We start from the raw sequence: 12727 nt of genomic DNA, 5'->3' as shown, positions 1-12727 counted from the left end.
GACAACGCATAGGGAAAATTATACTTTTAGTAATATTAATATACCTTACATCAAAAAATATTAATACATTATGACCCTTTTATTGTACAAAATTTTAATTTTGTATTCAGTATCAGATTTCATACTTTTGCTGAAAGATTTACAAAATTGGCACCAAAATTGTAATTTTTTATATCAGTTTGATATAATTATAATTGATTTTTACTGTGAAACATGAGTATTAAGGATTTATTGAGATTTGGCATAGTGCTTAGCAATATGGCACTGAAGAATATAGAGTCAGCCATCAGAAATCTTAAATGGGTTGGATATCAGATGAAATAAACAAGGAACAAATGAAATAAAATCTCGTGCAGTGTGATAGCACAAAATATGCAAATACAGAAAGAATTTGAATGAAAGTAATTGTTTCTATAATTGTTGACAGTGCCTCCAGAGTACTTCCAGCATTTAGATCATACAGGTCTGCGGGTGGATCGGTTCGAGAGACCAGAGTTGATACTGGGAGCATTTGAATTTGTTGCCACAGAAGATTATTGTAGGGTAAGTTGACTGTTGGCCTTCAGTAATTTCATACTGGATATGCTAAGTCACACTTTCTTTAAGAAATGGTTTTATGTTGTATCACATAGATGTTGTTTCTGAAAATTCTAGTATTTTCAGGCTAGATGCATGAATATCTAATTTAAAGTCTAATTTTTAGAATAATCTTTTTTCTGTTTCTTGACCGCATTGGATTTTAAGAGGTGATTAATGATAGACATAGCAGTAACTTCAGCGGTACAAATATGGAAATATAATTATATGATATACATTCACTATTGGTTGTCTGAGTTATTTCATATACATTATTAACGTCAGTGTTAGGTGGAATGTAATGCTAACCCTCGACTCCAACTAGTGCCAAGGTTAAGAATCTGTTGCATAAACCTTTATCTCTGTTCTCCAAGGAATCTTCATGGCACAGTGATTAAGCACAGGGAGAAATTTATCTTTATGTTTAATGTCTACAAGATAGAAAATTATTTGATAACATTTGTAGGCCATATTTAGATAATGGTGTTCAACGATTTTGGGCTGAGTGAGATATTCACAAAACTTTTACCAATATATATGAACATATGAATATATCTTGATATACATTGGATTATTTTTTGTATCCCTTAAAAGAAACTTAAAATGTATTTGGCTTTGTTGGGTTTTTGGACTCTGTCGATCGTCCAAGGATAAAATGTATAGAATCCAATCAGGCTGTGCACAGATTATAACCTATATTAATATTTTTGGATTATCTTGTTGCATATTCACATTTTCAGGCACATGTGATATGTAATTATTTCATATGGTAATAGTTTCATTTGATACATGAAGGGTCAATATAAGTGATTCCATAAGTACATTGTGCTGACATTTAATACTGCTTCAGTAAAATGTTGTAGTTAATTTAATATAAAAACAATGTGACATCGGAGATTTTTTTGTCCTATTTCAGAACAACACATTCCCCAAACCTCCAGCACTCATCTTTTTGATCGATGTGTCTTATAACAACATAAAATCTGGACTGGTTCATCTTCTTTGTAGCCAAATAAAAGAAATTGTGAAACTTCTACCCAAGGATGAAGGAGCCGAAAAGTCTAATATGAGGGTCGGTTTCATCACCTATAATAACACGGTGCACTTTTACAATATTAAGGTAAGGGGTATAATCTGTAAAAATGTCATCAGTTGCAAGATTAGTTTATTGACATACTCTTTACGTTAAAATCTGTTGTCGTTGGACATTTCCAGTTTTGCGTGTTATTCTGCAGAGCTAATTTCCACTCTTCCTTAACGTTTCCAATTTTTTTAGTCTTTGGTCTGTTCTGAAGATGGCTTTCTTCTGGGTTGTTGCTTGTTCTAGTCTGGTAGAAGTTACTAATGTTTCAGAGGTGTTTCATGCCTCTTTCATCAGGAAGATCCCTGCCATGATGATGGAGGTGGCAAACTCCTCTGGAACATAAGTAAACTATTACCAGACTGTGGCGCAACGTCCTAGAAGACAGCCAACCATCTTCATACTTTCCATCATGTGAAATGAAATCTCGTCCAGTCTGTTCTCTTCTCTAATTTTCAACTGCTGTATCCGTGGTCTCCAGTAGGTTGTCCTGAGATATGAAATTATATTTGAAGATTAAGTCCATTGTTTATTGACATTACACTTGGTATATATATTGATCATACTATAAATGTGGTATTCCCACTGTATGTATTGCATGCACTAATGTGTAAATTTTAATTGGAAGGTCTGAAGAGAAGAAACCACTTGGAAGACATAGGCATAGATGGGAGGATAATATTAAACTTGATATTGGGGAAATATGGTTGGAGTGTATATTGTACTCATCTGGCTCAGTGTCAAGACTAGTGGTGGGTTATTGTGAACACGGTAATGAACCTTCAGTTCTGAGAATCATATGAAACCCATAAATCTGCTCTTGTGTACAAACTGCAGAGGTACTGAATGTTAACGCAGATAGTATGTGCCATGTAATTCCCACTGGACTCTATAGGGTTAAAGTGATCACAGCCTTGAAGCTCTGGTACTACTGAAATTGAGTTTTAAATGAGGGAAACTCTTAAATTAAGATATATTATATGGAGATTTCATATTGTAATTTATGTAACTTTTATGTTCTATTCCATTTTGCTTGTGTCAGTATTTTCAAATTTTTAATAGCATCTTATACTTAGTATTGTTATGTGTTTGTATTCATTTATATTGGAAATATGCAAAAGTCCTGTTAAGTATGTTTTGAAGCATCTGTGTAATGTATTTAGTTTCATTTATTACTTCCAGCTTTAAGACATATTTTTCTCTCACTTCTGTATTTTTTCATGCATTTCATTTATCCATCAACAGTATTACTTGCTTTAACTAGATATATTCAGCATCTTTATTATAGTTTTTTCTCAGTCTTTCATTATAGTTATGTTGCACAACATGTATGTGATCATGACTGATCAGCTCTCAAATCACCTTTGTTCATCACACAGTTGATCAGTGATATTTTCAATATTTATGGTCTTTCAATGAAAACATTTTAAATTCAAATTTTTTCAGGGTTGTCTTGCTCAGCCACAGATGATGGTGGTGGGGGATGTACAGGGCATGTTTGTGCCTCTACTGGAGGGTTTTCTGTGTGATCCCACTGAATCTGAGGCGGTTATTGATAGTCTGATGGAACAGATACCGACCATGTTTGCTGACACTCGTGAGACAGAAACAGTACTGGCACCAGCAATCCAGGCTGGTCTTGAAGCTCTCCAGGTATAGTATTGACAGATGCTTAGTACACACTGCTCAGTTTACCAGTATTTAATAATTTTAGAGGCCTTAAAATACAGGTTTCTGACATTAGTATAACTATTAGAAGAAATCAGGCTTTTTGTAAGAAAAGTGTCAAAGTTCATATACTTTTTTAATAAGGGAATTTATTTGTTGTTAAAAACTGATATGGATTTGAATTTGTGCATGCTAGAAGGATCTTTCAGTTGTGGTATTCTATAAAATTTTGGTAATTTCTTGATTAGTTGAATGACTATCAGCTTCTCAAGGACCATGTTCCATGGAGCTAGGTAATTAATGATTAAAATATTTGTTATGTAAGTAAAAAGTGTGTCAGTGGAATTTTAATTTAAACTGTGGAAAAGAAAGGAAGGTTTTACAAAAGCATACTTCATGTAATGGTTTGATGATTGTTAAAATAAAAGATGCATACCTTGGCAGCCAACAAATTCAGGTATGTAAACAAGGTGGTGTTATGAGCAGCTGTGGCATGTAAAAATAAAGAAAGCTGTTTTATCAGATTTTTTTTTGCCTCCATATTTGTGAGTGTTACAATATACTTTTTAAGATATAATTAACGGGGTCCGCAGTGGCCGCACGGTCTGAGGCGTGAGCCTTGTGCCGCTTGGTCGCTGGGACCGTGGGTTCGAATCCCACTCTAGCCATGGATGTTTGTCCGCATTTTTCTGTGTTGTGCTGTCCTGTGTACAGGTAGAGGCCTTGCGATGGGCCGATCCCTCGCCCAAGGAGTCCTACCGAATGTCCATAGATCAAGCCAACGGAAAGTTGGGACCCATAAAAGGGTACCGGAAAATGTATATACCGGAAATAGTTCAGTAATTTTAAGGTGTACAATTTATTGTTGTTGTAATTGAGTTGGAAAACCATGGACAGCTCTAACAGTGTAATCTAGTTTCTTATTAACTTTGTGCAACGTGGTAGTAATTTTATATGGTACAATATTTACGCAGGCCTCAGAATGTGCTGGGAAGCTGTTAGTATTCCATTCTTCTTTGCCAATAGCTGAAGCTCCGGGAAAACTGAAAAACCGGGATGACAGGAAACTGCTTGGCACAGAAAAGGAAAAAACAGTGTTAGGTAAATTCCAATTATATAATATCTTTGTCTCTTCTTTTATGCCCTCCACTGTCATTGCCACACAGACTATATTACATGTAGTGATCTGTTTGGTATTTCGCAAGACTTGATGTCCTATCCTTTCATTTTCAAAACTTCAATTTAATGATAAAATAAAAATTATTCAGTACTTGTTTCTTCTACTATACTAAGTTTTGTGTGTTATGTGAGATGTGTATTTATTTGTAGTTAATAACAATGTGTTAAGTCATTCAAACTGTATAGCATCAAATGAGGGGATAGTAGTGAGTAATGAATTGGAAAGTATGTGGAAGGAAGCAGTCAGGCCTAATTTGAGGTACTATCCCAGCATTTGCCTTAAGGGATTGAGGAAAATAATGGAAAACCTAGCTGAAGAGAGCTGGTCTCAGGGCTGAGATCTGAACTTGGGATCTCTCAAATATGAAGTGGGAGCACCAACCACTTGACCATGAGGTTCAATCCCATTTCTGTCCCTGTGTGTTTTTGACAGTACATGTTGGAAAGGTAAGAGTGCAAGTTCCACGTGTGTAATTTCTGTTGAACTAAAGTGCAAAGCTCACTGGTGTCATATGAAGGTCTTTGTAAAAGGACGAGGGCTCCTTTGCTAGTTCTGTTGTTTGGATAAGTTATATGATAAGAACTAACGCAGGGAATGTGAGAGAGGTATTTTTACTGTTTTGGCAGTCGTGGATTAAAGACTGACCATTTCTTTGGTGAATTGCCAGAAGTTTGGACATTGAGTTGAACAATGATTCATGGATGAGTAAACTAACATTTATGATTAATTCAGCACCACAGGGGAATGTATACAGCAGCCTGGGCCAGGAATGTGTTGCTGCTGGATGTAGTGTTGATCTCTTTGTGTTCAACAATTCTTATATTGATTTGGCCACCATTGGTCAAGTATCAAGATTATCCGGTGGAGAAATCTACAAGTATACATATTTTCAGGTATATGAACTGTTACTTAAAAACCTGAGATTGAGTAAATTGCTTAATAGAAATGCTAGTAAAATACTATAATGAAATTTATATAAAAAGCGTTACTGTAAATGGTTTTCTGAAAGTGTGAAACTCACTCCGATGTGTTATAAATTAAAGAATAATTATGTGTTTACATTTACAAATGTTGGACAGGCTGATCTGGATGGCGAACGACTCATCGCAGATATCAAACATGATGTGAGTCGTCCAGTTGCATTCGATGCCATCATGAGAGTGCGCACGTCTACTGGTGTTAGGGCGACTGATTTCTATGGTCACTTCTTTATGTCGAACACAACGGATATGGAGCTTGCCAGTATTGACTGTGATAAGGTGAGGAAGTCTGCAGCAATATAAAAGGCTTGTGTATAATTGGTTTAAAATTTTGGATGTGTTTTCAAGTGATAATTTTTCATATGTAGAAACATACCAATTAGTTTTGCTGTCTTACTTCATATTAATAATTCAGACAGTGGCACTGAAATTCTGTGGATGTGAGATTTGAGGTTTTCATAGCACTGAAGCTGAATTACTAAGGTGGTGTGAATCACATTCTCAACCTATGATGATATTGCAAGTCTTGCCTACAAAATCTGTGTGAAATTTGGTTATACAGCAGACTCTGTAACAACTTCTCAGGCTTAAAGACCTTTTTCTTGGAATCCCCAAATTCCTCACTTGATGAAATAATTCTTTGCAAATACAGTAGGGCATCGCTTTTCAGCGATCCGCTAATATGGCGCTTTTCAATTGCATACATATACAGTAGGGCCCCGCTTTTTCAGCCCCACGCTCTCAACAGCCGAGTCAGAGAAGTGTGTCCGGCGGCATTTTCTCATCGCTGATTCAGTCTGTTTACAGCTTTTGTGTGCTCTGCATGTCTCTGTATTTGTGGCAATTTTTCAAAGTTATTACATAGTATAAACATTAATTTTCAAATTTATATTCACCAATCACTATAAGCTGAGGACAAAAATATTTTAAGGTAAGCAATGTGTGTACTACTGATATTAATTTTACTTTCATATCATTTTCTTAGGCCTAGCGCTATTGTGCACTTACTATATGATAGTGTAACATCTAATTAGGCTTTGATATGCATTTGCAATTGAAAAAAAGGCAAAGATCCGCTTTTCGGCGATTTTCGCTGTTCGGCGGGGGTCTGGTCCTTAACCTGCCGTATATGCGGTGCCCCACTGTATAAAATATTTAGTACTGCTCCAGATGTCCAACAGATATGGTATTTCGTTTCTTGTTAAGTCCTTTTAATACTATTTTCTAAAAATGGGTGAGGTAAGAAAAAAATTGTGTTGTATGGAGTATCAAAAATTGATAAATCATTCTTATGCTTAGAAAATGCCAGTGATGATTTTTCACTTTGTGCTGCATTTTTAGTACACTTTATTCATTTACTTATTGTTTCTGCAAGCGAAGAATGTAACCCAATCCTACCAGTTTGTCTGATTTACGCCCGCTTAGGAAGAGACCACAGTAACTGTAGAAAGTCCAAGCATTGGTATGAGATCCGAGTTTTCTTTAACCATCAGGGTGAAAAAGTCGAAGTAAAATTATTAACAGTGCTACTGTGTTGCAGGCTCTCACCATAGAAATAAAACATGATGATAAGCTTACAGAAGAAGATGGAGTGTATATCCAGGTTGCTCTGCTTTATACGTCATGCGGGGGTCAGAGACGCATCCGCATCCTCAATCTGTCACTCAAGACGTGCACGCAGATGTCTGACCTTTATCGATGTTGTGACCTGGATACCATTATTAACTTTATTGCTAAACAAAGTATGTGATTCATGATTTATTGTTATGCATTATTTATTTGCATTTGTCGTCGTCGTAAGTTGAGTGGGAGTGGGGCATGCAGCATACAAATTGGACATGGGAAATGCATAGAAATGTTAAACAGACAGCTTGAAGTGAAGACACCACTAGGGACATACAGACATTTTGGCAACAATATTACTAAACTGTATGCTAAAGATCTAGAAAATAAGGATGTGTGATAGCTCAGTCAGTATAGTGACTAGCTACGGGCTGGACGACCGGGGTTCGATCCCCGATGGGGGCAGGATTTTTCCTCTAGCCTCTGCGTCCAGACCGGCTCTGGGGCCCACCCAGCCTCCTCTACAATGGGTACCGGGGTCCTTTCCCGGGGGTAAAGCCGGCCGGGGCGTGATGCTGACCACTCACCCCCATCTAGTGCCGAGGTCAAGGAAGAGAGGCGCTATACCTCCTCTCACCCCAAACGCCTACATGGCGTATAGTGGGACAAACTTTACTTTTATCTTTACTGATTAAACAGTTGTAGGGTATGGTTGATGGCAGACTTTTGTTAACATTGCAGTCATCATCCAAGTTGCATGAAATGGGGGGAAATTTCCAATTCAGCTAAGTGACTGTCAATTTCTCGAGTAGGACTCTGCTATGTGTAGCTAGCAGGTCTAAAGCGCCCATCCACGTACGAGTCTGACTTGCGAGTCTGGCTCGGCAAGCTTGACTCGTGAGCCGGGCTTGGATATATTCCACCACACATGCATAGCAGACTCGGCTCGTGACACCCCACCCACAAACGAGTTTGGCTCAATGGATCCCGAGCCGAGCCAGATTCGCAAGCCAGACTCGTACGTGGATGGGCCGCTTAAAGATGAAGAGCCAGATCCTCATGACAAAGGTTATCTAAAGGTTTTGACATAGGTGCGTTATGAAACTGAAGCATATTCTTAGACATTATCTGATAATTGAAAAAATGTAAAAACCACAAAATGTTTTAGAAGGTGGCTTTAAACATTGCAGTAGAAATTTTCTCCAGGTCGTGGAATCACATATGATTTTTATGATTTATGTTTGGTTTCAAATTCATGTGGAGATATTCTTAAGAACTCATTGAATGTTGACCTTTATTGTTTATTATATGTTCGGTTCGTTTATCTAATAGCCGTGTTCCGACTGTTGGAGTCATCACCAAAATCAGTCAAAGAAAACCTGGTAAATCGATGTGCACAGATGCTGGCTTGCTACAGGAAGAACTGTGCTAGTCCAACTTCAGCGGGACAGCTTATCTTGCCTGAGTGCATGAAGTTGCTGCCACTTTATGTTAACTGCGTTCTCAAGAGTGATGCAGTTTCAGGAGGTTGGTACATGTATTTAGAGCAACATTTACATTGCTAGTGCAGTGGGTATGTGTGTGACTCTGTGGGCTGGGTGATTTTCACTATTTTTTATAATTTTCCACAGGCCAGAGAAAACCAATGAATGAAGACAGAAAATAAATTGTGACATGGGGCATTATTCTTCTTCTCCTCTTCCGTTCGGTCCTCTGTTAGGTCCGTCTGTCCGAGGTTGAGGTTTCTAAACATCTTCATTTTTACGGTGCAAGGTTGTTAAGCTTGCGACCAACCCCCAACCTGGAGGACCAGGGTACCTGTCTTAGTTTGACCTCTCCCCCTCAACCAATCTGGCTAGGGAGGCCCTACCAGTAGCTATGCTACCGCCAGCATAGCTCTTGGGGTCACTGAGGTACTCGAGCCCCTCCACCACGACAAGGTGCAGGTACCATTAAGTGGTTTTCTTTGGCCTGTTGAAAATTATAACAAATAGTGAAAATCACCCAGCCCGCAGAGTCACACCCCAATGTATGGCATTCTAGTTTGTGCAAATTGCAGAATGTCAGTTAATTTCATTACATTATAAAAGTTAACATAAACTACAATTTTGTCATTATCTGAATCAGTGTTTGCAAAAGGATTGCTCTCGCTGTTAGTTTTTTCTTCTAAAAATCTTTAATAATCATTCTCAAACATTTTTTTTCAATATTTTATCTCATGACAACAAAGCAATCAAGCGTTAAAACAGCTGTTACGACCAGTTCAAGAAATAGTACTTGTTTGACTATTCAGACTAAAAGGCCACATTCTTATCTCTGTTTATTGTGGAAATTGAAAGTGTTTTCTTAATAATTATGAATATACTGATTACAGGATCTGACATGAATATTGATGACCGATCATTTATAATGCAAGCAGTTACAATAATGGATATTCCATCATCTGTCGTGTTCTTTTACCCACGACTTATCCCACTTCATGATATCGATGTTGATTCTGATGAACTGCCACCTTCCATCCGCTGCACGTCAGATAAGATTAGAGATGACGGTGTGTACTTGTTAGGTGAGTACTTACAATTCTAAACAAGTATGTATTTGGTAGCAGTTCCATTAGAAATGTGAAACCACGACGTATCTTAATTTACAATTCAGAAGCTTGAGTTGTACTTTGCAGGAAATTGAATTGTATTATTATGATGATTGTCTTCTGGACTTGCAGATACCAGCCTCTGTCATCAGTTATCACTGTGAAAACCTGACTTCACATATTAAGTTCCATAAAAATCTATATGATGTATTTAAACTACATACGGATCAAGTAGAATAGTAAAAGGCCCGTTGAGAACAACATTTCATGTGTCTTTTGTGTTTATTGTTACAGAGAATGGCATCCACTTATTCTTGTGGATTGGGCTGAATGTAGATATGGAATGGATACAGAATGTGTTTGGTGTTCAATCAGCTGCTCAGATTGTTATTGATCGTACATCATTGCCCGTGCTAGATAATGCTCTTTCAGTAAGGATAAAATTGGTCATTGATTCTGTTCGCAAGGAGAGACATCGATGCATGAGGGTTAGTGTCCAGTGTTTTTTTTACTGTAATTTTAAGATTGTTTTATATATATGCATGTTTTCTGCTGTCTTTAAATTAGTAAACTGCGGTGTCTTAACGGAAGGAAGAACGTAAATTACAAGTGTTTGAATACAAGTCTTCAATAAAATATATGTACCTAAGAAGGATGAAGTAAATGAATATTTTAGGTTTACATACTGGGGAACTTCGTAATTTAGTGTGGTCTAGGCAACATGGAGTTTTCCTCCGGGGGATTTCTCCGTGGCATCCCAACAATTACTCCATTCACACAGAAGAAGGCAATGGCAAACCACTTCTAGATCATCTGCCAAGAAAGTGTATGAACAGGTCCCAGTCCGAGAAAAGGATGGAAGGATCCTGTTCATATGGACCTGTCGTCAGACAGAACACTAAATAATAACCCAGTATTGTTAGTTGAGATGAATCTAGGAGGTGGTTGTTATTTCTGCATGAGACCTAGATCGAGAGTTACAAAGCATGTATGCAGAATTTTAGTGAGGAAACCTTTTGGGAAATATTTGGGGTTGCAAGAATGGGATGTATATGAACCTAACTCAGAATCTTGTCCATTGGTGGGCTTCGGAGTTACGGAGTTCAGCGAGATAGAGGATTCACAGATTCGAGGCAGAGTTAACAATTGTAATGTTTTATACATGATTTTATTACCAAAAGGGTTCCTTCCACATCATGTAAAAAGTTTTCAGAACCAGTTCACATTTTAATTAGATTTTTTTATATATATTTCCAGTTAACACTGGTAAGACAATGTGACAAGTTGGAGATGGTGTTCAAACATTTCCTGATGGAGGATCGTGGCATGGACGGCACAGCATCATATGTAGATTTCTTGTGCCATATGCACAAGGAAATACGCAATCTGCTCAGCTAGAAGCATGTTACAGTTAACAGCCAGCAACATGGTAACGTGAACAAATCCAGAACCTGAGGCTGTAATGCTCCAAAGGGTCACTAAATTGGCAGCAGTCATTAATTAAAAAATACGACAATGACTGTCACCATTTTCTTCATCCCGTTGTAGTTTGTCGTGGCCTGTACTGAAGAGCAACACCAAATTTGTCACTGGTGGCAGAGACAGAGTGACGTGTTGCAGCTTCGATCTTTTCATTTACTCTGTATATTCTCTGCCTAAGAAGACAACCAAACAAACATTACAGGGAACGGGACTGCGATTTTGCATAGTACTGAAATAAAGCTATCTTTTTATTAATACAGAGAAGTTAATTTCATGGTTATACTACACATACACACAAAAAAGAAAGGAAAAAAGAATGTATGTTGCAATGAGGATTTTATTAAGGAGAATGCATTATATGCAAATGAACAATATGTGAACAGAAGTTAAACCATGCAAGGCTTTAAACTTAATAGTGATGGAGGGAAGATAAAAAATTATGTGCTTTTGAAGTTTGTGTCATAGTATTTGCAGTTGCCATACGTTTTTGTTTATGTGTAATAAGTGACTGTAGAAACTTTGATGATAAATTTGGACAACAGCAAAAGTATTTAAGAATTGTACAGTATGGGTAGATTGTTTGGTATGTATATTTACTTTTGCTGTCTACAATATGAAACTAAAATATCAAAGGTTACATCTTTTGCGTGGATGACATGCATATTATGAACTATATTTCTTATGTAACTGGAGTTTCATAATTATATAAAATATTGAAAGTATGAAGGGTTGCCTGTGAGCATTTTTGTAATTACAATTTCAGCATTACGTTTTCAATAAAATGTTATGCTTTTTGTATTTTGAATACTTTTTGTAATTATTATACATTCCTAATATATGTTCTGTGTCGGAAGGTCTGATGATGGCTACAGTAGATGACAGAAAATGTAACCAATCTTTGATATTTGATGTTTCACACAGTACTAATTTATGTTAGACTGTAAAAGCAAATGTATACATACTGAACAGTCTGGCTATATATAACATAACGTTGTGTCACAAGTAAAATTTGTTTCATATTGTTTCAACATACTAAATCAGCAGCAGCAGCATGTCAATGAGATATACCTTCATTGACAGGTTGTGGAGAGTGTTTAATGTGTGTGTGTGTGTGTGTGAGCTGATGTGGAGAGGGAACTGCAGAGGGTATCAGTAAATTTTTCCTTTTATTTTTTAGTTTCTATGTCACTCAAGCCCTAAATTCTTCTTTCCTTAAGTAAAAGTTTGTTTATGTAGTGGTTGATTGAAAATATAAACCTAGCCTCTTGGGGGTCTTATAATATATTAATGTGCTTACTACAGTATTGATTATAAGTCCATCCATACCTGGCCATTATAATGGCATTGCATATTGTTGTATAAGTGCCCTTTGCAATGCTTTTTATGGGGCTAAATTCTAGTTACCATGGGTTACTTATAATGGGTAGATAGGGACTAGATAACCTGCATGCAATAATGGCTATGTGGGTGTCTCTAATATTGCTATTACAATTGCCACAGAGTGCCTGTACAGCTGAGTGCCATAATAACTAGCGCAGACTGCATCAGAGACCCTGTGTGGCACAGGCCTTGTCAAGCAGAGGTTGGGTGTAGCACACACCGAATGT

General features: G+C 37.2%; 1 protein-coding gene across 4 annotated transcripts in view; it reads left to right on the top strand.

Annotated features, from left to right (window-relative positions):
- Positions 1–12404, top strand: part of LOC110834761 (protein transport protein Sec24C) — a 104066-nt gene extending 91662 nt beyond the window's left edge. For all 4 annotated transcript variants that reach the window (XM_087357025.1, XM_087357027.1, XM_087357026.1 and 1 more), the window contains 11 exons: positions 428–543; positions 1493–1696; positions 3104–3310; positions 4300–4426; positions 5238–5398; positions 5585–5764; positions 7026–7227; positions 8381–8575; positions 9423–9614; positions 9933–10126; positions 10896–12404. In XM_087357025.1, the coding sequence (XP_087213151.1) occupies positions 428–543; positions 1493–1696; positions 3104–3310; positions 4300–4426; positions 5238–5398; positions 5585–5764; positions 7026–7227; positions 8381–8575; positions 9423–9614; positions 9933–10126; positions 10896–11036 (1919 nt within the window). In that variant the 3' untranslated portion in view covers positions 11037–12404. The remainder of the gene's footprint in view (positions 1–427; positions 544–1492; positions 1697–3103; positions 3311–4299; positions 4427–5237; positions 5399–5584; positions 5765–7025; positions 7228–8380; positions 8576–9422; positions 9615–9932; positions 10127–10895) is intronic.
- The last annotated feature ends 323 nt before the right edge of the window (positions 12405–12727 follow it).

This window comes from Zootermopsis nevadensis, unplaced genomic scaffold, assembly GCF_977971745.1.
Source record: "Zootermopsis nevadensis isolate Lab colony 2312 unplaced genomic scaffold, Znev_1.0 Znev_ptg000028l, whole genome shotgun sequence".
Classification (NCBI taxonomy): Eukaryota; Metazoa; Arthropoda; class Insecta; order Blattodea; family Termopsidae; genus Zootermopsis; species Zootermopsis nevadensis.
The sequence above is the reverse complement of the archived record's forward strand: the minus strand, read 5'-3'. Positions and strand labels throughout refer to the sequence as shown.